General features: G+C 44.3%; 2 protein-coding genes across 9 annotated transcripts; both read left to right on the top strand.

The window, feature by feature from the left end:
* The first annotated feature begins 776 nt into the window (after positions 1–776).
* On the top strand, positions 777–6,657 carry S100Z (S100 calcium binding protein Z). Of its 4 annotated transcripts, XM_080572694.1 has the most exons (4): positions 777–2,134; positions 2,469–2,570; positions 2,980–3,137; positions 4,687–6,657. In XM_080572694.1, exons 3-4 carry the CDS (start codon positions 2,997–2,999, stop codon positions 4,843–4,845), a joined length of 300 nt encoding a protein of 99 aa, XP_080428820.1. In that variant the 5' UTR covers positions 777–2,134; positions 2,469–2,570; positions 2,980–2,996; the 3' UTR covers positions 4,846–6,657. The 4 variants fall into 4 exon arrangements, with proteins under 4 accessions (XP_080428820.1, XP_080428822.1, XP_080428821.1 ...); XM_080572696.1 differs by lacking the exon at positions 2,469–2,570 and having other exon boundaries at positions 777–1,090; XM_080572695.1 differs by lacking the exon at positions 777–2,134 and having other exon boundaries at positions 2,365–2,570.
* A 2,632-nt stretch (positions 6,658–9,289) lies between these two features.
* On the top strand, positions 9,290–26,286 carry CRHBP (corticotropin releasing hormone binding protein). 5 transcript variants are annotated; one of them, XM_080573309.1, is made up of 11 exons: positions 9,295–9,378; positions 15,179–15,337; positions 15,496–15,616; positions 15,813–16,069; positions 17,388–17,450; positions 17,876–17,969; positions 18,537–18,694; positions 20,692–20,902; positions 22,343–22,491; positions 24,776–24,893; positions 25,987–26,286. In XM_080573309.1, exons 7-11 carry the CDS (start codon positions 18,548–18,550, stop codon positions 26,142–26,144), a joined length of 783 nt encoding a protein of 260 aa, XP_080429435.1. In that variant the 5' UTR covers positions 9,295–9,378; positions 15,179–15,337; positions 15,496–15,616; positions 15,813–16,069; positions 17,388–17,450; positions 17,876–17,969; positions 18,537–18,547; the 3' UTR covers positions 26,145–26,286. The 5 variants fall into 5 exon arrangements, with proteins under 5 accessions (XP_080429433.1, XP_080429435.1, XP_080429431.1 ...); XM_080573305.1 differs by having other exon boundaries at positions 17,043–17,450; XM_080573307.1 differs by lacking the exon at positions 15,179–15,337 and having other exon boundaries at positions 9,290–9,378; positions 17,043–17,450.
* The last annotated feature ends 580 nt before the right edge of the window (positions 26,287–26,866 follow it).

Here is a 26,866-nt window from a genome sequence, read left to right as displayed (position 1 = left end):
ACCTTGCATGGGTAATTACTTTGCAATGTTATTCATAAACCAGACAATAGATGTAATACATGCACAAATAGGAGGATTTTATACCAATGAACTGACTCAACTGTGTTTTTTTGTATTTTTTCTGGCTGTGGGTGAAGATGTTGTTGAATAAATGACAAACAAAAAAAAGAAGCTTTAAGTTTTAATTGGGTAATGTTTCTGGGCAATAGTTGTGGGCATTAGTGAATCACAGCCCTACACAGCTGTAGCTGCACAGCAGACAGTCTCTCTCCATATGCTTTTACTTAGCATCTGCAATGGCACAACATATGTCAGGGATATAACTGAGAGAGTTGCGCTGCAGCTGATATCATGCACCTCCATCCCAGCATACAGAAGATGAATGGAGGGCACCTCTCCTCCCGAGCGCTCACCTGGCTCCAGGAGGGAGTAGGTCCCTCTTGTCGTAGGTCAAATTTCCAGGCTGGTTTCCACCAGGACCTTTTCTGAAATTAAACTGAGCATTGTCTCCTCCTAACCCAGTGAGTACTCACAACCGCAGTGATGGGAGGTGAAGGAGCACACCCTGCATTTCTGTAATGTCTGCAGAGACCTCTAGCCTAAGGAGCCTGCCTATTGCTTCAGTAACAATGCTTTACATATAGCCACCTCCAATAACAGTGGGATCCAGCATTTCTGTTTAGTGCCGCTTTCTGCCAGAGAAAACTCTTGCCCATCAGACACTGATGAGACCCCTCTGGTTGTGGAGGTTTTTCACAATGGTGTGGATGAGAGAAGTGTCACATCGTGAGGCAAAGGAGGCAGATAGAGGTGTGGTCTGAGTTCTACTGTGGAACTTAAAATTATAGGTGCCTAGAGGCTTTTGGAAACAAACAACATTGCCTACCTCCATTCTCTGTCCTCCAGGCTGGGACAAAAGTGAGAAGCAGCCACACCTGTGTACCTGTTGCTGTTTATCTGTCCATTTGTGTAAGCTGGACACACGTGTGCAGCAGGTGGAGAACTTCATGGAGGCAAAGCAAACAAAAGCAAGAAGCTTTCCATTTCATATGGCTGTCATGAAAACTGTGGGTTTTTGGTGCTTTGAGTGGTAAGTAGGCTCTACCATGATGAAATTGCTGCTTATTGTGTTCCCCAGCAGGGCTGGCATGTCTCTGGGGCTGGGACAAGTGAAGACCTCTTGGGGGAATATTGCTTAGTAAAAGAGATGTTGAACTGCACTTTTTATTCCACAGGGAACCAGCTCAGAAATAGAAGTATGGAGATGATGTGTATGTGGTAACCTGTTCAGCCAAGCTGAAGGGAATTTTGCATCAGTTGTTCAGAGGGCAGAGAACTGCAAAAGCATCTCCTGCTTGGTACGAGATGAGCATGTGGAGGATCCACAGTCTGAAAGCAGGATGCTGTCCTCAGAGCACGTTTGCCTCTTCAGTTCATTTCAACTGAGTTGACAAAAATTAAACCAAGTCTACCAGTCTGAGCAATTCCAGATACACCTGTGTCTGAAACTGGTTTTGTCTGGAGGACATGTGTAGTATGGCAAGAACTTCATTCATCAAGAGCCAACATTTTAGGCTTATTGAGACGTCTGACAGTAAAAATAAATGTCTCAAGGGATTTGTTGCAAACTCATCTACAAGCCCACTTTTGGATGCTCAGATATCCTTGAGGATGGGCTGCCAGTACCTCAGCATTTAGGCCCACTGCTGTAGAAGTGCAGAGAGATTAGAAATATATATATATATTATTTTTTTTTTTGAAAATGGGAAAAAGTTATTTTATACTGACTTTTATTGTTAGCATTTTCTAATTTTGACTTTCAGAATCCCAGATGTGCATTTTTGTAAAATGTCAAATTATAAAAAATATATTTTATGTTCCACACACAGCCCTCTGTGCTGCCTAGTAAATATTTTAGTGACCTATTTAGAGCAAGCGGCTTTTGTTGAACACGGTAGGTAAATACAGAGGGAAACAGAAGCCCTGTCATCCTTGTGACAATTATACGACCATCTCTAATCCACCCTCTCAGCCTGATAAACAAGTGTCTGTGCATGAGTTTTGAACAGAAGGTGACTATCACCTTCTGATCTGAGTGTTTTCTTGCAAATACTTCAGTTAGCCTGTAAAGCAGGTAAGCAGTAATACTGTTTCTTTATAACTCCAGTCTTACCTTGAATTTGGTTCTGTTTTTTGTTGTTGTTGTTGTTTGTTTGTTTTTGTGTTTTTTTCGTTTGTTTGTTTGTTTGTTTTAAGCTTTCTCCTGGGGCTTAATCAAAACAACGTGTTTCCTTTCACCTGATTTCTAATTCTAGTTATTCTTTGAGTCAGATACTTAATAATGAATTGCATTTCCATCTTTTTTAAGTTTTAGTGGTGCTTCCCTTTCTATTTTCTTACTGCATGCTTGATGAAGCAAACTCTCTGGTGTGCCTAGCTCATAGTTGTTTATTCCAGGTAATTTACAGGGAGAAAAAATCATCCCAAACAAGCAATTCCAAATAAAGTGAAAGCCATTGCTCCTACCCTTGCGTCTCTTTATGATTGGTGTCTCATCACCTTAGAATCAGGTATGTTAGGAGCCTTCTGTATAAATGTTCTTTGGCTGTGGTTTCCCATTGATCCCATTTTCCTGAGGAAACTTTTGGATGAACAGTGTACCTTCATTCTGCTTATGTTCTCAGCTATGGGTGCAAGAGGTTTCCTTTTATATCAAATGGATGCGTGGTAGAACACTTTCTCAAGTGAAGGTTTTCCTTTCTTTTTACATTTAGAAGTATATGTTAATGAATTCAGGACAATGTTTTATTTTATAACAGTCTAGACTTGTTCACACACATTTGACAGGATGGGTCAGCTGAAAGCCCATTTTCTCAGTGCTGGTAACAATTTCCGTCTCCAGCTAGCTCTCCATCCCTTCCCCAAGGAAAGACTTTGACTCCTCTGCCATGCCACTGATTCTGGGTCTTTGTCCCACAGCTCTCCTGCTTGCTGCTATGTCCACACCACTGGAGGATGCTATGAACACCTTGATCAGGATTTTTCATCACTACTCTGGCAAAGAAGGAGACAGATACAAGCTCAGTAAAGCAGAACTCAAGGAACTCCTCACCAGTGAGCTCACTGACTTCCTTTCAGTAAGATGCAGCTCCTGAGTCTCTTGAGTTTCTGTTTCACCGGTGAGATAAGCAGCTATCAAAGTGTTCAGGAATAGCATCTCCTTACACAGCAAACATCCTGCCATAGCCTCTCAGATGACAACTGTCTTTGCAGAGCTGGAGAGAAGGAGATGAGATCAAATTTCGCATTTGAAAAGTGTGTTTTCAGGGGGTGATCTGGGCTCCCAGTTCTCTGCTATGTGCCATAAGACAGGCACTTTTTGCCTTGCTTGCTGTGCTTTTGGACAGAAGGGCCAGCAGCAGCCAAAACTAGTAACAAAATTGATGCTGTATCAGGCTTTATTCATTTGTTTGTTTGTTTGTTTTAGTAATAGAGCAGAAATAACTCATTCAAAGATTCAAATTCAGCAACCAGCTCTCAGGAAACAACAAAGTAGTTTGCATATCATGTGGTATGGGACACCCATCTGGCCCCCTTGGGCCAGCTGTCCTGGCTGTGTCCCCTCCCAGCTCCTTGTGCACCCCCAGCCTCCTCAATGGCAGGGCAGCATGAGGAGCTGAAACATCCTTGTCTCAGTGTGAGCACCGCACTGCAACATCTAAAACATTGGTGTGTTTTCAACACTCTCTTCATCAAAAATCCAAACTACAGCATTGTGTGGGTCTCTATGAAGAAAATTAACTCTGTCCCAGCCAAAACTATGACACTATGGTCATGCAATAGGTGAGATCCAAGGTCCATTATGTTCTTGGAGGCCTAACTAAATCATACCCAGCTGTTACTCAGGTTTATGGGAAACCACAGACATACTAGAGCTGCTTATGTGTCCCACAGTGTTACTAAGATAACCATTCAGGGATAAGTATTTTGATATGAATATCTCTTTACATGTTTGCTGTGTTCTTCATTACACAGCATTGACACTTGATGGAATAATGACCTGATCCATAATAGTTTTTCTGTATCCTCTAAATTGTAAGGATTTTTGTGGACCCTATCACCATCAGTAGGATTTTTTTATACATTGTATCCATTTCCTTGAATTGGATTTTCTTTTAATCTTGGTTATTGATTTATTTTCATGAGATTGACTGTCCTTAATCCCACTGAATAGGATGTGTTGTTTGTTAAGTAGAGATATTCTGAATGTGATGAATGGAGGTATAATATGACCACTTATAAACAGTCTCTTGAAGAGCAAAGTACTATTTGTTAGGGATGATGCAGAGAAATTTCAATTTTTATTTATTTATTTATTGCACATTACAGATCAGACTTGCGCTCAGCAGCTCCTAAAACCTGTTTGATTCATTTCAGTGCCCATTTAGTACTTGTATTCCTTCTAAGAGTTGCACTGTTACAGTTTCTGTAGCTGCGTACCTTTGGGACTCCAGACCTACGTTTTTAATGTTATGACTCATGGTATATTAGTATTTGGGTGCATATTTCACTCACACTTTTATTTAATAGCATATGGGCTTGTGTCATACCGGTGGGCTGCACCGTCAGGTGTGTTGTAATTATCCATTCAAGATCTGCCCTGCTAAAACACTTTTTTTCTCTTAGGGCCAAAATGATCCCCTTCTGGTCGATAAGATTATGAAGGATCTGGACTCCAATAAAGACAATGAAGTGGATTTTAATGAATTTATGACTCTGGTTGCAGCTCTGACTGTGGCATGTAATGATTTCTTTGAAGAACAACTAAAGGAAGAAGGATTTTAAAAATGCTCAATACAATCAATCTCTTCACCACAAATGCAATGAAGTATGTCTAGTTAGCTAGTGCTTATCAACATTTAGTGAATGCAAACCATCATCAGTCAAACTGCTACTGCAATAAGACAGCTATAGACCAGATCAACAACTGGTGTAAGCTGGACCAAAGACATCTTGCACTACTTGAGATCTGGCTTTTAGTATTCTCAGCCTTTGCACTGCAGGTGTCTGTAACACACATTCATCAGTTTCCCAGGTCCTGGGCTTGGGGTGGCAGAGCACTTGGCAGGAGTTAAGACTTCAATTTCATAAGTGTCAGTGGAGCGGGAAGTAAAAGGAACATGAATGTTGCTTACATACTTTCAGAATTGGAAAATTTGGAATGAGACATAGAATTTGCAATTTAGTTTTCAGTCATTCTGTAATGAACATGTTTCTGCAGGTCACAGAAAGCTGTTTGTTTTCTGATCAGCTCTGCTTATTCTAACGCCCTTTTTAGTTGCTGCTCCATACCTCCCAGCACTCTCGTATTTCAGCTATGGTCACAGCTGCCTCCTGTCGCCTGAGCAGATGGCATTGCTTGCCGTGATTATGGGTTCATTTCCCCCAATCTCCCCAGCTTCCATTTTGTTGTGTTGGCATTACTGCATCCCAGTGGTCCACCTCTTTGTTCGGCATAAATGAATTTATTCATATGATAAATTATTCAAATACATAGAGGTTTTAGCAAGCTGCTCTGAGGGTTGATGGAAGAACTGGGTCTTCAGGGGAAATGTAAATGCCTGCTGCTTTCACTATTCTGGCACCCTTAAGAGGAGGGCTTTTAGAGGACCACTTGTGGAGGATTTCATGATGGGATCCCAGAGTACAGCTTCATCATATGAGTCATCTGACGGAACAATAATTTCTTCATGTGCTGATCCAACTCGCTGCATGGATGTGGTGTAAAAGGGGCAGTGGGATCCCACAGCCAGACATGGAGAGAGAAATGTTTCAGTGTTAACCCATCCTTGGACTGAAATAAGTGTATATCTAGATTCCTGTTTAAACATACTTCCAAACCCCTGCAAATCCTTAGTGACAGCATGTTGCAGCTTTCTTCTTGCATGGAGTGCTCTCATTGTTTATTGTTTTTTGGTTGGTAACTTCAAACTGTAATAAAAGGTGTCTGAATTAAGTGAAGATTTTCTGTTTGTGTAAGAGGTCAAAAAAAAAGGCAAGTTTGGGGTGGTGGTAGAGGCTCTTTAACATAACAGAAGTCATATAGTATTCACAGAAGGTCTGATACAGCAGCATGGCAAAAAGTATTAAACTGGCAACAATTGCACAACTTTTTGCCCCCTGTGATGTCATGCACTTTAATATCATTGCAGTTCTTGGACAAGGGTGGCAGCAGGACCAGCCAGAAAGTCCAAGACTTCTTTCATGGTCCTGCAGACTGTTTCTGGTCTCCCAGAGTTTCCCCTTCTTGGGTGGAAGGGAGAGGAACACAGTCTAAACCTTCACCCCAAAGCTACAAGGACTCAGGCTGTCTCAGTGAGGACTTGTTTGCCCATTACAACTTTCAAGTAAAAACCTTTCTGGAAAGAAGCTTCAGCTAGTCCATAACCCCCCTGCCTATCCTTGGTGGGACCCTAGACACTCAGCAGTTTGTGTGTTGAGCATAGCTGTGGGAAGTCACAGCTGGGGTCAGACAGGGAGAGATGCTGCCCTGCTGAAGAGGGTCTGTGGAGCCATTTCATCAGCGGAACTGACTGCAGACTGAGTGCCCCCTCATTCCTCTGCAAAAGGGGCTTGCTTGCATAAGATCCAGAGGAGAATGACTCAGATGATTTTTATTCCAACAAAAGTTTTATAAAACTTCATAAATGACTGTTTGGCTTTGCTGGTTAGGTTTTCCTGGTTGCTGTTTTAACTACAAGAACAACTGTTAAACTCTATCATCACCCAAGAAGAAAGTATTCCATACATAAAACCAGAGACCAGAGGAGAAAATGCTACAAAGCACATTCAAATTCTAGAAAACAAAAACCCCTGGCACAACCTGGGGTCTTGGGGCAAGGCACTTGCCATCCCAACCCTGGGCTAACTGTGGGCTGACCCACTGCACCAGGAGGTCATTCCTCAGTCATTCTTCTCCTGCCCATGACAACCACTGCTGCATTTGCAGATACCACTGCCAGGAGAGATGCCTAAAATCTTCCTTTTTCTGGGGAAGATCACATCAAAGTTTTGAATTGCCTCAGAACCAGAGGGGGGGTGGGGGAGAGAAGAAAAAAAAAAAAAAGAAGGAGAAAAAAAGCTGTCAGCAATCTTCTTTTCTGTAAGCAAGCTTCAGGATGGAGAACTGCATTGTAGCCACTCTCGCTGGCTATGCAGGAGGGTGTTTGTGTGACCAACCTCACTACAGACGTTTTGTCCTGTAGACATGAACTTTTTGATTTAGCTGCTCTTAAAAGTAAAGCTATCTTCTTTAAACATGAAGCTACTATTTTTTTTCTCATTGTTTACTGACACTTTTCTTGCTGACTTCAAGTTTTCCTGTAGTTCACAAATCCAGGAGCCACTTTAAAGTTTTACATGAAGAGGAAGCTTGTTGTGTGGGTTCCTCCAAAGTCTTTCAGCTTTAGGAAAGACGTCTAATTATGGGCATTTTTTCATTTGTGTTACCAGACTGTCTGAAAAATCAATAGAAAAGTGAACACTGCAATATGGCCTAATATTTTCAAGTTACATTAAAGACCAATAAAAATCCAGTGATGCCAGACAAGATATTTTCTAGCTATTGTGAAATTGTTTTCCCTGACATCTAAAAAGCAGATTTTGAGAAGATAAATGGCATTATCTTGAAAGCCTCAGCCTTTGCCTTTTGCTTTTATTTCAGTTCAAAGGATACTTGAAGTGGCAGTGCAACTTGATGCACAAAGCTTCATGCACTATTGGTAAATAAATTTATAACCTCTTCAGATTTGGTGTCCAACTGCTGATCTCAAAACACTGCATGTGACACCACCGGTGCTTTGAAAGGGAGCAGTCCCTCCAAGCTCTGACTTACTGTCCATGTCAACTGGAAGGCAACATTTCTTTTGCTCTACAGCACCGTAGGCAGTGTCAAGCCCAGTGGAATAATCATCATCCTACAACAACAGTTCCTGCTCTTAAAGGTGAGAAACAAAGTGGCCTGGGGTTGTGGGAAAGGAGAATACCATGCACACCTATTTGGTCTGGGAAATCTGGATAGGACTACCTTTCAAATCCTGGTGCATAACTCCTCATCCTTGGCATCCCTATACATAGGCTGGCAATCTCCCCGTGCTGTCAGTACAGTGCCTACTCTTTTGAGACGTGCACTTTCCCCTTGGCAGAGCAGCTATTTCCTCCTGGGGCAAAGGCTCACAGGTCTCCCCTACTGCAGCAGGCACTCCCATGGGTGTACAGTCACAGCAATGTGCTGGGTCTATGCAGTGTGCTTGATATGGACTGTGTCATCTCAAAACCCAGTACATGTATCTCAGTGAAGCATGGCTTCATGGTATCCCAGGCAGTTGGAGAATTAACACTCCCATGCATGCAGGCCAGAGGAAGGTGGGTCCAAGCTCTCCTATAGCAATGGAGGTCCACGCCAATTTACTCAGCAGTCCAAGTCTGAGCCCCTTCCCACTACAAGTGTTGCAGGCTGTGCTGCAGTGTAAAGCAGAGAGTGGCCAGGAGGGAAACTCTTGGCCACGACCCAGAGCCCACAGTCCCAGGCTGGCACCACGCAGAAAGAGTTCAGTTCCTCTCATATTTCCACCCAGAGAAGTTGGTTAAAAGGTCAAAGACAGGACTTGCCTCTTAAATCAGATTAATCTATATAAAGGTTTTTGACTGGCAGGAAGATTTCTTAGACTGTGATGTGATGTCATGTGCATGTCTAATAACGGGTTTGATTGACAGGGTAACAATTAATAGATGTGTTTTTAGGGATAATTAAGTCTGTTGAATGGCACTGTATTATTTGAAGAAAAAAAGGGGTCACATTTTCAGTTTTATCTTTCTTCTTCCACATGATACTGCATGAGAGAAGATTTTTTGTTTATGATCTAGCAATCTTTTTTTTCTAAGCAAGAACATTTTCATCCATGTCCTTTCCTAATAGCTGGGCTACATGCCCTTGGGCAACCATCAAACAGAGCAGATGAGTGAACTTCTCCAGATACATTAAAAAATAAAAAAGTCTTTTTAAATACCAAATTCCAGCCACCTGCAATCAGTTATGTAAGAGGGGGGCTACTCCCAGGGAAGAGAACTGCAGCTGCATCCACTTATTTTGCCCTAGCAAGTAGATTCTCAGCTGATATAAAACAACAAAGTCTATTGCACTTAGTGGCATAATTTTGCAACAGCTGAGGACATGTGCTTATGACTTTAAATTAGCCATCAATGGAAAGTTGTGCTTCTGTTAGCTGGTTGGCTACATAAGGACATATCTGTAAAATTGCAAATGTTGCAACAAGGCAGCTGAGAGGAAAACAGGAGAAACTGTTGCTCAGAGTACAGGTATTTGTAGGACAAATTTAAGGGAAATGTTCTTGTGGTTTGTCTGCTTTAAATTCCAAGCTGTCCTCTTGGGTCTTGGTTGACTTTGTGTATTGCAGAGCAAACAGTCACAGTATGGGTACCAAGTATCTCTGCTGGTGGAGTCTCCCCTAAAGCTCCATGTGTTAGGATGACTGTACTTTCACATCTGTTGCATGAACCCAGAAAAGCACTGTACAGAAACATGGACAGGAAAATCCTGTGGTTAGAACAACTTGTGAGGACCTGAAGGGCAAGTGAACCACCTGGAGCGTTAGATAAGGTTGTGTTTTGTGAGCTAAAAAATGTCAGGAAACTGAGAACACTGCAAAAAACTGCATCTTCCCTAGCTCTGACTGTGGATATTGAGTGGTAGCAGCAAATAGGTCCATGTGGTTAAGCAAAGGGCAGTTGGAGAAGATGTAGGTCTGGAGAGCTCTGTCCTGTTAAGCTGTGAATGTCTTGACTAGGAGAAACCAAAGCTTTTCTGTCTTTGCATCAATGACCTATTCTACAGCTGTCACTCAGGGAAAATTTTTGTCATTTTTTGTTGCCCCAGGAAACAAATTAAATGAAATCAAATCATGAGAATTTGAAAGCTGAGTTTGATTTCTCTCTGCAGTGAAAAAACATGTTGGCAGACCTGAGGTAAAAGATGGTCTGTGAAATTCCTATCACGGTCTAAGCTGTCTCTAGGCTTCAGGAGGTGGAAGAATGCCAGGTGATCTCAAAGTCCTTCAATGTTTGTTTTTTGCATTGACACGAAACACTGCAGTACTTCTGTCTAGAAGTGGAGGAATTACATGCATGTGAAAAAGGGCTAAGTGGTAGGAGCAGCTGAGAGGATAAATACATCAATATGCTGGGTATGCTGGCATCTCTTATCTGACTCATATTGACTAGTTGAACTGTGTTACACTCCACAGTATTTCTGAAATGGCCCATTATTGTAATACCTAACACTGTTGGAGACGATCATGTTGAATCACAGCTCTTTCCCTGGATGAGTGAGAATCAATCAAGGAGACAGTCACTTCAGCTGAGAAGTACTTGTCCTTGGGTAGGAAAAGTATCTCATGATATCACTTTTTGAAGGGGGGCTTTGTCAGAAAGGAAGTTTATTCTTCACAGTGACCCAGTTCTAACAAATTTTGGAATGTGGCATGTGTAAGTACTAAGATCTTTCAGTATATCCAAAAAATATATTTTATATTCTAAGGTGACCTCAGCACTGAAAATAAAATGACAGATATTCTGGTAATTCAAATCTGGGAGAGGAGAGGAAGCAGTGGCTTGAGCACCCTGTGTCCTCTGCAGGTCTGGCACGTGATCTGATGTTTGCCTCCAAGCGAAGTGCAACAGTGTTCAAAGTGCAAATTATGCCATGTTCTGGGAAGGAAACTGCTCTTCTCCAAGGATGCTGGGACTGGCCAGGGCAGCTACTATATTAGGTGAAGACTGACACAACTCAGTGCAGATCTGTTGGGATGTAGACATGGAGAGAAGGAGGACATGGAAATGAAACATCTACCAGATCTCTTGAGTTGGAGTCACGCTGCACTTGCCTGTGTGTCCAGTATTAAGATATTCCTGTCCTAGCACTTCAGAGGTGACATCCCAGGTGGGCAGATGTCCTGCGCCTCTCCTAATGCCAGAGCCATGGCACATGCCTTTGCCCATCGCCCCCTCCCGCACCTCTCTTTTTCTTCCTGGGAGAAAACTTTTTTCTGCTCCCACTTCTCGGCCCCAACTGCTTTGTGTAGTTGCTGTGTTGAGTCACAGGCAGAGCTCATAGTGATCATCGCCCTCAGGGTAATCTCAGTGTCTGAATATAACATTTGCTTGATTATTTGTAACCCGCTAAACTGCGAGCTTCACAATCCTTGTTCTTACTCAATGCCATAAATAGTGTTAATGCAACACTTATCATCAAGCCTGCACAATGCTGATAGTCTTTCTGTTCACCAATCCACATGCACTTGTCATTTCTCTAAGCTACTCAACAAAACAAATCACATATCTCTTGTGTTAAACTGCCCAGAGTTAACAAGCTACATATACTTCACCTTACAGAAAGTTCAGCTCTATTTAAGGCCAAATTATTCATACGCACACAAGTAACAGAAGTGTCATTACAGAATGTACAGATGTATTGCAAGGCTTGGAGGAGGTGGTGGATTTTGCTCTACCAGCACAGAGAGCTGGGGACAGCAGGTAGTAACAGAAGTCAGTGACAGAAATGACCATTGCCTGAAAGAGGAGGAGTGCTGGGTTCAGGATGGGTCAAATGATACTTGGAGATTTGTCTGACCCCAAAACCATGGGTAGAGTAAAGGTATAAAATGTGATCTTGAACTCTGCACTTTTGGTGCTGAGTATGCCCTCTTTCAGTTGTCATTGCAACTATGATCGGGTTTGTGTAAGAGAAGCATATCAAAATATTGATAGGGACAAATTAATTACTTTAATCATGTTGAGGTGTACCTTTCCTGTTGTATGACAACAGCCTGGCTGCTTAAACTGTTTTTTTCCAGTAGTTACACTGGTGCATTTTGTAGAATGGGTGCTTACCCACTAATAACTGCTGTGGCAACAAAGAAACTCACATCTCATGCCACAAGTGGTCCCTGGATGTAGCCTTGGTCCTGTAGTCATGATCATGACAGTCCCAAGGGTTCTGGCAGTCACTGTTTGGGTCCTCCAAATGACAAGGGGTTTTGAGATGTTAATTAGCTCTCCAATGATTTTCTGTGCTATAGGTTGCTCCCTGGCCAGGACCTGGGCAGAGCAGTGACCCATTGCCATGGGGTGTGGTAGTCAGTGTGTGTGCTGGATACACAGGGAGATTTGGCACCATGTCTTGACAATTAACTGACCCTTATCAGCCATGAAAATATGTAGCGTGGCATAACCTGTTAGTGGAGAGGGGACCTGATGGTTAGTGATGGGATGTGGCTGCAAAGTCTCACTCCTCTTCTTCCTCCTCCTTCTCCCCAGCACCTGCAAGGGAGGAGGCAGTAACATGCTGAGGAGCCTGGGGCAATGGAGATGTATGGGAATACAAAATCTTCCCCACTAGCCCTCAGAATCGATGTGAAGTGTTCAGTAATGATCTGTGAGTACTGAGGGAGGGATTCAGGGACTTCAGTCTTTCCTATGGTGACTTATAGGATAAGGGAAATGGACTAGAGGCAGGAGCTTCCTCAGGCAGTAGATGATCTTTGGACTAGATGATCTTCAAAGATCCCTTCCAAATGAGCTATTTTGTGCTATCATTCCCTTTTATTCTAAACATTTGGCTCTAGTTTCACAATCCCTCAGGCTTTGAAGCAATGTTCTGTGTAGGTCTATATTAAGGACATAGTTTCCTAATGACCCCTGCAGCTGTGATTTTTCATGCAGCCTCACCTTTGTTTCCTTTTCCATGGCATTTTTTTCAGACCCATAACTGATAGCTAGCACAGAATTTAGTAATCATGAGACTGAAAATTTGACCCTCACAGTAGTATTTATGACATTTTAGAGTCTCTATATTTCTTTGCCTCTTTATTATAGAATAGTTAATCCCACATTTCAGGAATAATACACTGAAGGGATTGCAGCCAGTTGAATGGCATACCTCTGTAATAAAGTGCAAGTGGTGTGCAGCAATCCCTTGTCTTCAAAGACACAGACACTGGTGTGGGACCTGCTGCCATGTGAGAAACAGCAACAGCTAGATAGTGCTACATTTCCCGGATGCCACAGGAAAAGCGGAGTCTTACTTAATTCTGAGATAAAGCAGGGATAAGCATAAGGGAAATACATGTAACTCAGCACAGTGATTATCAGCTGACACAGCAGGAAGGTTAAACCACAGCCAGAGGTCCTGCACATGCATCGCCCTGTTTCATGTCTCCAGCCGGGCTGAGCATGCATGAGAAATCAGCATGAGCAGCTGAGGATGGAGTGCCTGAGGCAGAAATCCTTCTTACCCATGCCATTGGTGGTGAAGCACCATGGGCTTGCTGCTGTTCTGAGCAGGCAGAGGATTTGTCCGGTGTGGATGAACAGGGGAGTCCCTGTGGGACATGCAGCAGTCTGTCACTGGGATGTTCCCTGCGGCGTGAAGGAGCCAGGGCTTGCATGGGGATGTGGCTATACAGGAAAATTAACACTGTCCAAGATTCTGGTGTTAGAGGGAGGTTTGATCTGCTCTGGCGCTTGTGCCAGGAGTCAGGCTGCAGCCCAGGGGAATTAAGAAATACAGGGTTTAAAATATTATCCAAATGAGAAGACTGAGGTTTTCAACAGGTATATCACAGGAAATCCAGGAGCTGTGGTTTGTGTGGAATCAGAAAGCTCCAGGGTTCACTTGGGCATAGGGGGGGATTAGCTGCAGGGGAAATTTCCACTCTGAGGGGAGGGAATGGTGGCCACAGCCTTTGTTATGCTTGTGAAGAAGCTTGTGTGGAAATATAATGATCTTTCACAGGAATTCAAGCATGAAAGAGTGCTGTTTAAGGGAGCTGGGGCTCCAAGAGACCCTTTTGGAGACCAGGGGTCCTGTGTGGTTTGTAACACCCAGTCCCTGTTCTCATCAGCAAGGCAGCCCTAAGGAGCGCCTGTAGCTGGAGCACTGCTTTCTGCAAAGTTCAGTTCCAAGAGCATCGTACACAGCCTCACCGTACCAACCACCTTACCTCAAAGGAGAGGAAAACACAATTACTGACTGCATTATAGCACAAAGCATCACTTGATCTCCACAGGGAAGAGTAAACAGGGCTTGTTTCACTACTCTCTATTCAGCTGTATTTTCTCCACCTCTCACCACAGCTGCAATCTCTTTCCTCTGAAATAGCAGCTGACGAGACACCTACAAGCTCCCAGCATTATGTGGGGGAATTTTCACCATGGGACAGGCAGCTGTGGGCACCCAAACCCACCCACAGACCCCAGCTCTAGCAGTACAAAGCTCTGCAGAGCCTGCGGTGCCACCACGGTGTAAGGCAGGTGATGTCCTGCTTCTGCTGGGCAGGAGACAGTTGCTCCCAAGGGTGCCTTATGGCCACAGAGGTTGCTGGTGGAGTGGAGGTGTCACAGTGCGAGATAATCTGGTCCATAGCAGGGTTGGATTGGGAATGTGTTTTACTGTGTTATATAATCTGATGTTAACAAAACAAAATTGTCCTATTAAGTGTTACCGTGACTCAACCCAATTAAAAAAAAAAAGAAGGGGGGGGGGGGCACTCTTCTCATTTGCCCAAGGGTTTGTATCACATTTAAGGTGCTTTTCCCTTCCAAAGTGCCCTAGGGATATTTTGAACCCTGTTTAAACTGCTGATTTTTTTTTTTTGCTTTGTTAGAAGTAATCACATCTGACAAGTTCAGCTTCATCCTTAAGCACACGCAGAGCTGGAGCGAGGGACTGTGCAGGCGAGGGGAGGCTCCAATGCTGGAGGGACTCCTCAGGGTTTGGGTGGGCTGGATGACCTCCAGAAGTCCCTTCTACATCAACCATTCTGTGACTGTGGCAGCCCTGTGCTTTAGGAGGCAGGGAATCACCTCTGGTGCTGGGTGGCTTCGTGAGGAGGCTGGGCAGGATGTCACCGTGCCTCTCTCACCAGCTGCTGCTGAGCACAGAGCTGAAATGCAAAGCAAGAGGTGGCACAGAGGAAACGGAAAGTTGCATGAGTGTCCCTGCTAATAGTGAGTTCCCCATCCACAGCAATAGACATCTGGGTTTAGTTTTTGCAATAACGCCATGCAGAATATTTGCAATGCTCAAAGCAAACTCCTGCAGGTACTGTGTCAGAACCACGAACACCTTTGTGGGCCCAAGATGGCTCCTCGCCTTTCTCCACCACCCTGAAGATTGTAGTACAGTCCTCGCACCTCCTGGTGCCAGAAGCTTGCTGTCCTATGGCCCCAGGGTTACCTGCTCATCTGGACACCCCACCAGGTAATGCTGTGCTAGCCCAGACATCAGCTATTCCCTGGGAAGGGTTTAAAACATTGGTGTTGTGGTTGGTGTATTTTGTCAGAGCAGAGCAGATCACAGGTGATCTAAATTAGACAGGTTTTGCTGCAGTGTCATCTGTCCTTCACTCCTTTTTGCAGATGAATTCAACCAAATCTTCAGTAAGTGGTGAAATCCTCAGACAACTGAGCACTCTCCCTCATTTAGTGAAGGCATCCAAGGAGGATGCAGCCACTGAGGCCTAGGCCGGGGGCCGGCAGGGTAAGTGCAGGTGCCCCGGCCAGAACAGGGGCTGGGGGCTGCCAAGGGCTGGGAAGATGAGGAGCAGGGTTCTTACTGAGGCTGAAGTAGATCTCCAGCTACCACTTCTGGGGACTTTGGTCAAATCTCTGTCGTTTCCCAAACAAGCAGCAAGCTGCCTGCTATGCCGTGACCCTGACTTTCTTTTTCTCTTCAGAAAGCAAGCGTGTGATCAGAGAAGTGCAAGAGGCTGGGCTCTTCTGCAGCCCCTTTGGGTCATGCAGGTTCCTGGTGGTCCCTGGGGCACCTCACGCCACCCCGAGCAACCTCCCAGCCATCCTCTCACAGGCTGTGGCTAAGCCCTGCAGCTTTCCTCCACAACTTCAGTCCCCAAAGAACTCCAGAGGATTTAAATTCTGAGCTCCTGTAGCGCTTCTGAAGATGCTTGCCTAAAATCACAGTTAACAATTCAAGGCAAGTACATGAAGATGAATTAATTCAGTCTTGGTTCATTCAGCAATTAACCACACAGTTCCCTGAAGCAGTTTTAGCAACCTTTGAGTACAACTTAGTGTCAGAAGTTCAAAAACATTTTCTGTTTCCTCTGTATTCTTTATGCTATTGAAAATCATGCAGATACGGCATACTCACAGATGTGCTATGCAGATACTGAGGAATATTATAGTTTAAAGTAAACTCCAAACATAAGAATTATAGCATAATAAAGTCAGAGCGTATAGACAGAATAAGGTTTTTTTTGCTATTATTATTTGACCATCAAGTGGTGTGAAACTGCTGGCAAATGTTTCTGTCTACCATCCTTAAGAATGAAATCAGGAGGAGCAAAGTTAAAGCTCTGCAAGTTTGGATCTTTTTTTTTTTTTAAGTTTTACTGAACCTAAATGAGACTTTGACAGAAAAGCATAGTTCAGAAGATGTTATCAAGATGGCTGTGGTGGGCAAAGTGTATTTATTGTATGCACACCATCAGTGGATGTGCACACTCAGGGTCAGAGGAAAATCAGAGTACGCCATAAAACTAGTCGGTAAGTTCATGATTTTCAGTACTCTGCAGAGTTACGAATTTTAATCTCCAGGTTCATCCTTTGAAGGTATTTCTCAGGTTTCCCCTGAGGATCAGGGATGAGGAACAGCAGTATCAGCAGTTCTATGGGAAATACTCCCTTAGGAGCCCCAAGTTTTCATAATTTCTGTGTGAAAGCTGTGTCTGCTGCAGAGGACTGTCTCTTTTTCCCACGTACTTGCTGCAGACCCGTTTGTGCCCCCACCACAGGCACAGGACCAGGAGGTCAGTGTTGGTGCTGCATGCCGCGGGGCAGCAGGAGGAGCCCTGCAGGTCTAAAATGCCCTGAGACCGGAGGGGAGGAGGAGGGAGGGATGCTCTTTGATTCTCACTTTGCTTTTGAGTAACTGGAAATCACCATAGGGAGCGAGCGCCCTGGCTGTGCGGGAACACGCTCTCCTCCTGGGAGCTTTTCAGCTCCACCAGACAGAGAAGTAGAAAAGACATCTGCCAGCAAGGGGAGCGCTGTTGGCTGGGGAATCTGTGGCTGTGATTTGGACCCTCGTCATGCCCACGTACTGTGTCACTGCGAGAGGAATTCAGTTACCATGGGTTACCCTATCAGTACGGGGACCAAGTGCCTCCCCTCCCAACAGCTCTATAAAAAGAGTCGCTGGAAGATGCCCTGGCGGCTCCTGCCTCCCAGCACAGAGCAGCAGGCACTCAGCGTGGGCAGAGAGGGGTGCCAGCATGCTGTCTACCTTCCAGCTTCAGTGCCACCTCATCCTCATCTTCCTGGCAGCCTACAAGGGGGAGACCAGATACCTAGAGGTGAGCAATGGGGCTGATGGCTAACACGCCTTGATGTGCTTTTCTGCTCTCTTCTAACTTTATTCCCAGCTCCCGAGAATTGGGATTTGACTCTCCTTTTCTATTCCCATTCCCCCTGCACCTGACCACAGGTGTGACATTAATACAACAGCTCTCCTGCACTTTCATTTATTTGTCCTTTTCTCAAACTTGCACTTTTTGCTAAGTAATAGAGACACTCTCTGTGTGCTGAGCTGGGCTAACCTCTCAGGTGCCAGGTTTGCTCCTCCACAACAGCAGCCTGGCAGCTTTCTGACTAAGCCCTTGCACAGCTGCACCCTTCCTGGAGAAGGGATTTAATCTGCCAGCACCTATTATAGAGAAGTGCAGGGAGGGGGCTGCTTTTTGCTTTGCCCCAGCCTCTTCTTGCCCTGTTTCCCTGCCAGGTGAGGGATGCTGGTGAAGATGAGCCCTTCCTACTCCTCAGCGAAGATCTGAAGCGAGAGCTGTCTGCAGGACAGATCTACCGGCGGTCGCTCCGTGAGTTTCTTCAAAGCTCTGCTGGGTCCCTCTGAGGAGTGGGAGATTCCTGGGGGGGTGAGCTCAGGGTAACTTGGGAGTGACAGAGCTGCAGGTGCATTTTGCAAGGCAGGGGGGAGATGGGCAGAGTGTGAAAACCTCTGCAAGCTGTGGCTGAGGCAGAGAGCTCAAAGAGGGGCTCTGAAGGAGGCTGGGGGTCAGAGCTGGGATTCCACTGATGGGAGGAGGTTGGGGGTCATCCACCTGCAGTCACGGGCAGGGTCTGTCTCCAGGGGAAGTGGTGGATGGAAAAGCTGTGATGAGGGAGAAATACGAAGGAACTCAGTCTTTGTACACTTGTGTACACATGCAGATGCAGTTTTCTGCTCAGAGATGCTGTGATGTGTCATTTTCCCCCACCACACCTGCGAGCATCCCCCATTGCTTAGCCATCTCCCTCTCCTTCCCACTGACTGGGTCTCAGTGCAGGGTCTCTCCTCGCTCTCCCCTTCCCTGTGCAGTGGGAGCAGGCACTGGGTCTCCCTCCTGAGCAGGCAGAGGCAGCAGCTCCCGGCTCTGTCCCTGCAGGCTGCATCGACATGCTGAGTATAGAGGGGCAGTTCACCTTCACCGCAGAGCAGCCCCAGCTGCACTGTGCAACCTTCTTCATCGGCGAGCCCGAGGAGCTCATCACGATAGACTACGACTTCGTAAACATCGACTGCCAAGGAGGCGATTTCCTGAAGGTAAGGAGTTGGCAGCTCCCGCTGCTTGTCCCTGTCCCTGCTCCGGTGTGTGAGATGCTGGCTGTGTGTGGAAGGGGCAGTGCACACGAGTGTCTGTGTGTGCGTACAGAACAGCCTTTTACAAAGCATCCATGTCTGGGACTGCTCTTCCTCCTCCCTGAGGTGCTTTGGTGGCATCCCCACCACCACCACCCCCATAAATCAAAGTGCATCGCAGGCAGGGGATCAGTCTCCAAACTGCAGCATGGTCTCTTCCGAACTTTTCCAGGAGCACCTCCACTGAGTGTCTGCAGCTGGCAGACTGACCGAAAAGCTTGGTCAGTGCCAGCCGAGGCTCTCAGCCCCATTAGGAGGGTTTTCTTGTTGCCTCTGTGATAACATAAATTGTGTGAGGAGATAACGACAGCCCTCTGAAATGCTATTACTTTGTGAGGACCTCCACTCACTGCATTAACTTGTTAATGTGTGGATTGCAGGAAAGACTATCAAATGGCTCTGCTAGAGCATGCCCCAAACAGAGAGAGGTCCGTGATGCAGAGCCATTTATAGTCCAGAACTAAAAAAATTTTACTGGAGCAATTTGGTGGAAGACAGATGTGTGACCAAGACCTGAACTCAGTTTTGGTGGTGAGGGAAGGTTTGAAGGTACCTGCCTGCTCCCTTTGCCTCTTGCTCTGCCCTTCGTGCACAGCACAGAGCCCCTCCTGAATGGCTGCAAGCTGAGCTGCAGGGGGGAGGAGGAGGAAAACTGCCCTTTAGCCCTGTCCTTGTCCTTCCCCTGGAGAGTCTTGTCCCTCCGTCCCTTGATCGGGGTCTCTCCAAATGTTGCTACAGGATGATTTCAAGGATTTTCTTCCTAGACTCATAGATATTTGTGAAAACTAAAAAAAAAATAGCAAGCAATGTTCAAAACTTTATAAAGGTTTCCTTCCTCTGATTATGGTGTCCCCAGTTTCTCCATCATGCTACTGTATTCATACAGGCAGCTTTTCCCTGGTGTGATTTGGGCAGCCACTTCTCACAAGTTCAGAAAATTTGCAATTTTAGCAAATCTGGAGACCAGTTCTGCAGGTCTTCCACCAAAATGTCCTACACATGCTCACATCAGGATTACTCACCACAGCAGTAGCAAGATCTGGTCCTCAGGTTTGCAAAGCATGATCGGAGCACAAAAGAAGTTATCAGGTGAGAGTAGGCAGGAGGGAACTGGAAGTGCAAGGAAGGGAAGGTAGTTACCTTCAGCTGTGCTAGGGTTAACACAGATTTCCAGTTCTGACACATTTCTCACAGGTCTCCCTGAACATGGTGAGGGCAAATTTGTTGTTATTTTTGTTGTGAAGGAAAGATTTGTAGAGGTTGCTGCTTAAGCTCTAGCCCAGTAGGCAGCATTTGTTGTGCTTTCTAGTGATTACAGTGAGCTGAAAGAAAAGACACAGGTGAGAGCAATCCCCCTGCTGATAATTCCTCCCCAAAGATTTATCGTGGTTTTCTTTTGGACTGAAACACGGATGCTCTGGGGGGCTCTGGGCACATTGAAGACAAGCTGCAAAACATGGATGGTGGAAAATTACAGGCAGGTCAGTGGACTTCATGTCCATAGCTCAAGAGTGTGACTTTTGTTTGATGTGGCTTTCACATTAAAAACTAGTTTTAGTAGCAATTGAACTGCAATACTAATAAATCAAAAAACTGATATGAATTTGATGGTGTTGGAGCAAAGAGAGATGTTTCCCTCAAAAACAAGTCACCAAAATTGTCAGCTGAAGGAAATAAAAACATTAAAATTTATATCCATCCCATTCCTAAGTATTGATTGAAGCTTGAATTATTAGTTAAATGTTAGGAAATAGATAAATGCAAAGATTTTTTGGCTTTATCTAGGGGCTTTTAACAAGCCATCTGGTGTCAAAATAAAACAGTGTAATACTTTACACTTCTCTTTTCTGCTGAGAGGATGATATACAAAAGCCCTGGTTTCAATTATTGAACCCCTATAGGTATTTGATGGCTGGATACTCAAAGGAGAGAAATTTCCTAGTTCCTTGGACCATCCCCTCCCCACTTCTGAAAGATACACAGACTTCTGTGAAAGCGGCAACATGCAGAGGAGCATCAGGTCATCGCAGAACGTGGCAATGATCTTCTTCAGGATTCACCAGCCAGGCAATGGATTTACTGTCACGGTCAAGAAAACTACCAACCTCTTCCGTAAGTCTTATTTTATCTAATCAAATGGCTTACATTTGGGGTAGGAAGCAAAACAAAAAGTGTTGGTTTGCACTGAATTCTCTCTCTGACTTTATCTGCACCAACACAGTTCCAGTGACTTTTGCGGAGCTGCATGCATGGGGGTTTGACTCCGGCTCAGCTTGTGTCTCAGGAAAGAAAATTAGAGAACTATAAGAGAGAACTTAATAATTTCTTCTGTATTCAGGACAAGAAGGATCTTTCTTTCAAAGATGATCTCTTCAAATCTAATATTGTTGTGTCCTGTCACATTTGGCTTGAACGAATAGTATTAAACTAGAGATTTTAATCTGAGCGACTTCTGAATCTGGGTGAACAATGAGGAAAAAGTATTTGAAAAAGTTCAGCAGTACAATCAGTATATGAATAGTAACATGGAGAGATATATTATCCCAAGGACCTACTTGCAAGTTATTTCCCTGAGCCCATGAGTTAGCAAGGCACAAATAATGGTCACTTTCATCACTTTTCCAAAAGAGTTCAGGACATTTACCTTCAGTATTTAAGCTGTTTGACTAATTAATCTGATTCATCTGCCTTGCCATGCAAAAAATGAATCACAGAATCATCCAGGTTGGAAGAGACCTCCAAGATCTCCAAGTCCAACCTCTGACCTAACACTAACAAGTCCTCCACTAAACCATATCACTAAGCTCAACATCTAAACGTCTTTTAAAGACCTCCAGGTGAGAGCATGTCTGCCCTGCCCTTACTTTGAGTTGTTAAGACATGAGCCTGGACACTGGGTATCCAGGCTGGTGTGGCTTTGTGCCCGTGGACCTGATCATTGTGTGCAACTGCTGGAGCTCACTTCTGTCCATCACCTGCTGGCCAAAGCAGGCCTTCATTGTCTGCAGAGAGGATTCCTTGGGTTGCACACACCAATGATAAGTTACTACCTGAACTGATGATTTTGAACTTCAAGGCAAAATCAGCATTTGCCTGCTCTAGTCTGAATGGGATATTTCACAGGGTAAGGGAACCCCAGTTATGAGGAGCAGGACAGGACTTGGGGGTTTGCTGGCAGTATCGGGCAATGACAAGTCAAAGATAAGTGAAAACCCTTCATCCATACTGAGCTTTAACTGGCAAAAAGTAGGAGTCCCCGAGAATACAGGTCCCTGATGTGTGGATTTGGGGTGTGAGCTCTCCTGTTGATGGTTTCACCCTCAAATTCTGCCAGAGCCCATACTACACCATAAGCACTGGGCAGGGAATTTCTAGGGAACAAATGCCAGGCAAGAAAACCTAAAAATATTGTATGCATACTTTTCAGCATTTGGCTTTAACTCTCAGCTGTTAAATTGTTTGTTATTTGTTTGTACCAAAAGTACACGATTTTGCTAAATGTAGGCAGCAATGGCTGCACAAGTAACACCTGCACCTTCTCCTGTGCCCCAGCTTGCAATGTCATCTCTCAGACGCCCTCGGGAAGGTTCACTATGGTCATTCCTCATCAGCACAGAAACTGCAGCTTTTCTATAATATACCCAGTGGTGATAAAAATATCTGATCTCATCCTGGGACATTTAAATGGCCTCTTTCTAAAGGTGAGTGGTTTTTGTTACCTAATAAATCACTACCACGTGCATGTTTTCTGGGCATGGACAGGGGAGGAAGGGGTGAAGAAGGGATGGCCACAGCACTGGCTGTTAGGGCATGTGTGCTCCAGATCACGTGTGTGCGCACCATGGGTGCTGGCACCCCCAGAGACCAGAGCTGGGTCTGTCTCTGCTGCTATTGTCTCTGTAACATTGCAGAGGCAATCAAATTATGCAAAGTGCCATTAGCACATGTAAATATTTCTTACTCTTTGTTACAGCAAGCATTTCATTAGAAAGAAAAGAGTGTTCTCTCAGAGCTGTCTGTCTGCATTTAAACTAATGAAAGCAGGAAGCACTCTGAACAGAGAAAGGAGACGCAGGTTAGGCAGTGAAGTATGAGCATGGTGAAAAAACAGGTGAGTTCACTACAGGTTGATCCCCTGCTCAGTGTGCTGAGCATCCTCTGCTCTGATTGGTCTGATGCACAGCATTTGATGCTCAGTGATGAGCAGACAGGAGAGGACAAGAGCTGTTGGTAGCACCCTGGGCCTGGGAGGTCCAAAAAGCTGCAAATGTGAAAATTTCCAGAGGGATAGGAAAAAAAAAAGTTTGTTTTCTGGTTCCATTGAGACTGGTAGCTGAGGTCCTCCACGGACCTGTGTCTGAGCAGCAGTCAGGGCGCACAGCTGACACGAGCAAGGTGCTGGGGGAGGCATGACATGAAAAGACAGAAATTCAGCAGGCAACTGGTGGAAACAGGACAAGAAACAGTGAAAAAATCTCCGTCAGGACAATACACGGGGCTCTGTTGCTCACCTGTGTTTTTTGTTTGTTTGTTTTGTTTTGAGGGGTTTGCATCAAGGAGAGCTTTAAAGAAAAGTTTAGAGCAAAATGATGACACAGCTATTTGTGTCTGTGTGTGGTACCCCACCAGCAGACAGCATAAAGGGCAGCTTGAGTGAAACTGCAGAGATGATCTGTTTTTGTCAAGATAAAAAATGAGCAATAAATGTTAGCTGTATGTGCTGATCAGCAGCAGGAGCTGATCTGCTAATTCTGCAGAAAAAAAAAAAAAATTGATTGGAGGTGGGCAGGCTTCAAAATTCAAATGAAAAGAGTAAATAATACCAGAGGTGGAGCTGTTAGGAGTCTGATAGTGTCTTAAGAGTCCTGAGACTGCACAACCCAGGCTGCAGATCCACTGGAAAATGGATCTGGGGAAGTCCCTAGAGGGAAGTGAGGAGTTTTTAAGAGATGTTTAAATTGTGCTTACACAGTAAAGGGGAACAAGATGTGGGCAAGTAGTGAGCAAGGAAAGGGCTGAGCACAGATGGGAAGTGCTCAGGAAAAAGGGTCAGCCTTGCAGTGCAGATAGAGACTGGCCAGACAGAGGAAATTCAGCTCACAGCACGGTGCATGAGGGCAAAATCAGGCACGGAATTACAGAAGGTGTGGATTTTAAATATTCTTTGGCTCAGACCAGTCCATAGCTATAGCCTTGCTTTACATGCTGTTTTCACAGGGACACTCGCTCTTCTGCACTACAAAGAGGGAGACCCCCACTCTTGTTACAAGAAAACAAAGGCAAACAAAAATTTAAATCAAATGTAAAGTTTTAATACATAAGAGGAAAAAAAATCTTCCTCTATTACAAGTTAGCTAGAAGTACCAGTATGCCTGATCAAAAAGCCAATGTCTCTGTCCTGCCAGGAGCTCCTTCTCTGCTCTTGAAGTCTGTGAACCAGCAGCTTCAGGACTGATGGTTCAGGATGGCTAGAAACAACTTGTCTCAAACCAGACTTTGAGAGATGGCCCATTATTCCGTATCGGGCAGACAAGGGACCACAGCAGGGACTATTCTCTTAGTCAGAACAGTGCGTTTTGGTGTCACTTTCTGCTTGAGAATCTGAAAGTGAGGTTATTTTGGAGCCTAAGTTACTGCCTGCCAGCTGAGTGTGGGCATGTGTGCTGCCCCGTGACCCTATTCATTTGATTACATGTCTAAGCACCCAGAATCAGATTCCTTACTTGCACGGAAAGCAACTGGATCAACATCTTAACTGCAAGCCAGTGATTTTCCAGAGCTCACTTAGGTCTTTCTCTGAGAGTCTCTTAAAGAAATTAACTTACAAATTGAAGTACTATTTATTGATTGGGATGAGAACAGCCTTGATTTCACATGGATTTGAGCACAAAGTACTCTAAAACCTGCTGTTGACTGCAGTCTCATCTAGGAAATTGCCATGTTTTAATGAAAACAACAAATAACTTTTAATCTCTGTCTTCTTAGAAACCATCAGCAGGCTGTGCAGGAGTGGGAGATTTTGTAGAGCTGTTGGGAGGAACTGGCTTAGACCCATCCAAGATGTTTCCACTAGCTGATCTCTGTCACTCCTTTCATGGGTCTGGTGAGTACTCCTTCTTCCACTTACCTCTGCATGACAAAATACCAAACCAGAGGGGGCCATGCAAAGCCCTCTCAAACCCAGGTTTCCTCTAGACTGGTGAACTTCACGTGTAGCAGAACATGAGAGCTAAATCTCTTTGAGCCTGCAGCTGGGGAGTGTGATGCAGCACACCCATGAATACCTTCACTTGCCCCTGCAGTAATTATAATAACAAGATTAAGTTATATAAATTTTTAAAACACTTTTCCTATGACACATATGATTATTAGTGTCAACAGACAGACAAGCCTGGAAAGTCATAATAAATGAAGGTAGAGGAGTTACATTTTCAGTTCAGGCATTTTTTTCTCACTTTCACTGTGTTCCCAGTGCCTTCTTTTCCGCTGCAGAAGCAAAGCATACCCCAAAAAGCCTCAGAACCCTCACCCACTGCTTTGAGGCTGAACCTCTTTCGCAATCGTGCCATGTCAGTGACCTCCTTCTCCACATAGAAATAAGAATTCCCAGTTTCCCTAATATTTAATTGAGGAGAGAAAGCAGTGTTGCAGTGATGAGACAGACAGACCTCTGCAGCACACAGATGTGGGGCCGAGGGAGTGTGGTACCTTGGAGTACCCTCTCCATCACCTTTCAGCACACCACAGCCTAAGGAAGGAAGGAAAGGAAGGAAAATCCCATCCTGTGTCTCTGCTCTCCCAGCGTTTCAGTGTTGTTAATTTTGGAGATCTCCAGGATAGGGTGCTGCTGTCCTCGCCTGTCACTCGTGGTATCTAACCAGTGAGTGCAAGCATGTATAAATTCCGTGTCATGTCTTTAGCTGAGACCGCAGATGGATGGGAGGTGAGCAGCATTCGCATGAGTAAAGGCTACAACATTTAATGAAATAGCCAGGCCATTATAAAGTAAAACTAACAAATGCAGAGGAAGGCATTTAGTCAGCAATGCCACTACCGGACAGTCATTACTACATCCAAAAGTGCTTTGTTTCCAAAGCAGTATGCATTAGTGCTTTGTAATTCCCAACACTACATATCACTTCTCCCTCTTCTGGTATAAATTTATCCTTATGTCTCTATCTCTTTTCCCTAATTAGCCCAAATGAAGATTGGTTGTGACAATACTGTGCTACGAATGGTCTCCAGTGGCAAGCACATCAATCGTGTGACGTTTGAGTACTATCAACTTGATCTGCAGGAAATAGAAAACAGAAAGGAGAACAGCATTGAGGAATTCTGCTTCCCTAGTATCTGAGAAACCAGGCAACATGTTTTCACACAGTTAATGACAATAAGGTTCTGGTGAATTTAAAAAAAAAAAAAAAGGTATTTTTCCTTTATCAGCTGGCGTTATTGAGCCTTTCTACAGTACAAGCATATTCCCTTTTTTTTCCCCATACAAATCAGTCATTCTCATGAGCAAGCAGGAAAAAGTATATTAATCTTTGTTACTACCATGATAATTTTTCTGCAATATTTAGGATAATTTACTATATTCAAAATCAATAGCAAGAAGAGAAGTATATGTTTCCAATATAAGTACTATTAGGGAAACAGACATAAATCCTCTGTGTATTCAGTCTGAGCACACACAAAACTCATAATAAGTATAAACTTCACATGGTTAACATTATCCTTTTATATCAGGAATAAACAAAAAAAAAAGATGGTGGAATACATTTCCAGTTTTGTAAAAGGAAATCCAGCATTAGTGTGTGCAAAAATGACTTGTTTGGTTATGACTATAAATGTGCTATTTATTTCTAATGACGTGTTTTTAATAAAAATTTATAGCATGGAAACTTCCTTACACAAACCCAAACATGAATAAATACATTCCAAGAGTTGGCAAAACACTATGATGTTGTATTTTTCTGAAGAGCTCTTTAAAACATTTTTGTTGAACTTCCCGAGTCTTGTGCAGTTTTCTGGAAATTATCATTTTGAACATATGTAGCTGTAAAACTGTGGACTATT

The sequence above is a fragment of the Anser brachyrhynchus genome (assembly GCF_964034855.1).
Source record: "Anser brachyrhynchus genome assembly, chromosome: Z".
In the NCBI taxonomy this organism is placed as follows: Eukaryota; Metazoa; Chordata; class Aves; order Anseriformes; family Anatidae; genus Anser; species Anser brachyrhynchus.
Note: the sequence above shows the minus strand (reverse complement) of the source record. Positions and strands in the feature narration are given on the sequence as shown.

Coding starts and splice junctions, on each gene's coding strand:
- CRHBP (XM_080573307.1), top strand. CDS start 17,187: ATGCCCACGTACTGTGTCACTGCGAGAGGAATTCAGTTACCATGGGTT. Junction 18,695..20,691: donor AAGGAGGCGATTTCCTGAAG/GTAAGGAGTTGG, acceptor GAACCCCTATAG/GTATTTGATGGCTGGATACT. Junction 22,492..24,775: donor TAAATGGCCTCTTTCTAAAG/GTGAGTGGTTTT, acceptor CTGTCTTCTTAG/AAACCATCAGCAGGCTGTGC.
- S100Z (XM_080572693.1), top strand. CDS start 2,949: ATGCCACTGATTCTGGGTCTTTGTCCCACAGCTCTCCTGCTTGCTGCT. Junction 3,138..4,686: donor AGCTCACTGACTTCCTTTCA/GTAAGATGCAGC, acceptor TTTTTCTCTTAG/GGCCAAAATGATCCCCTTCT.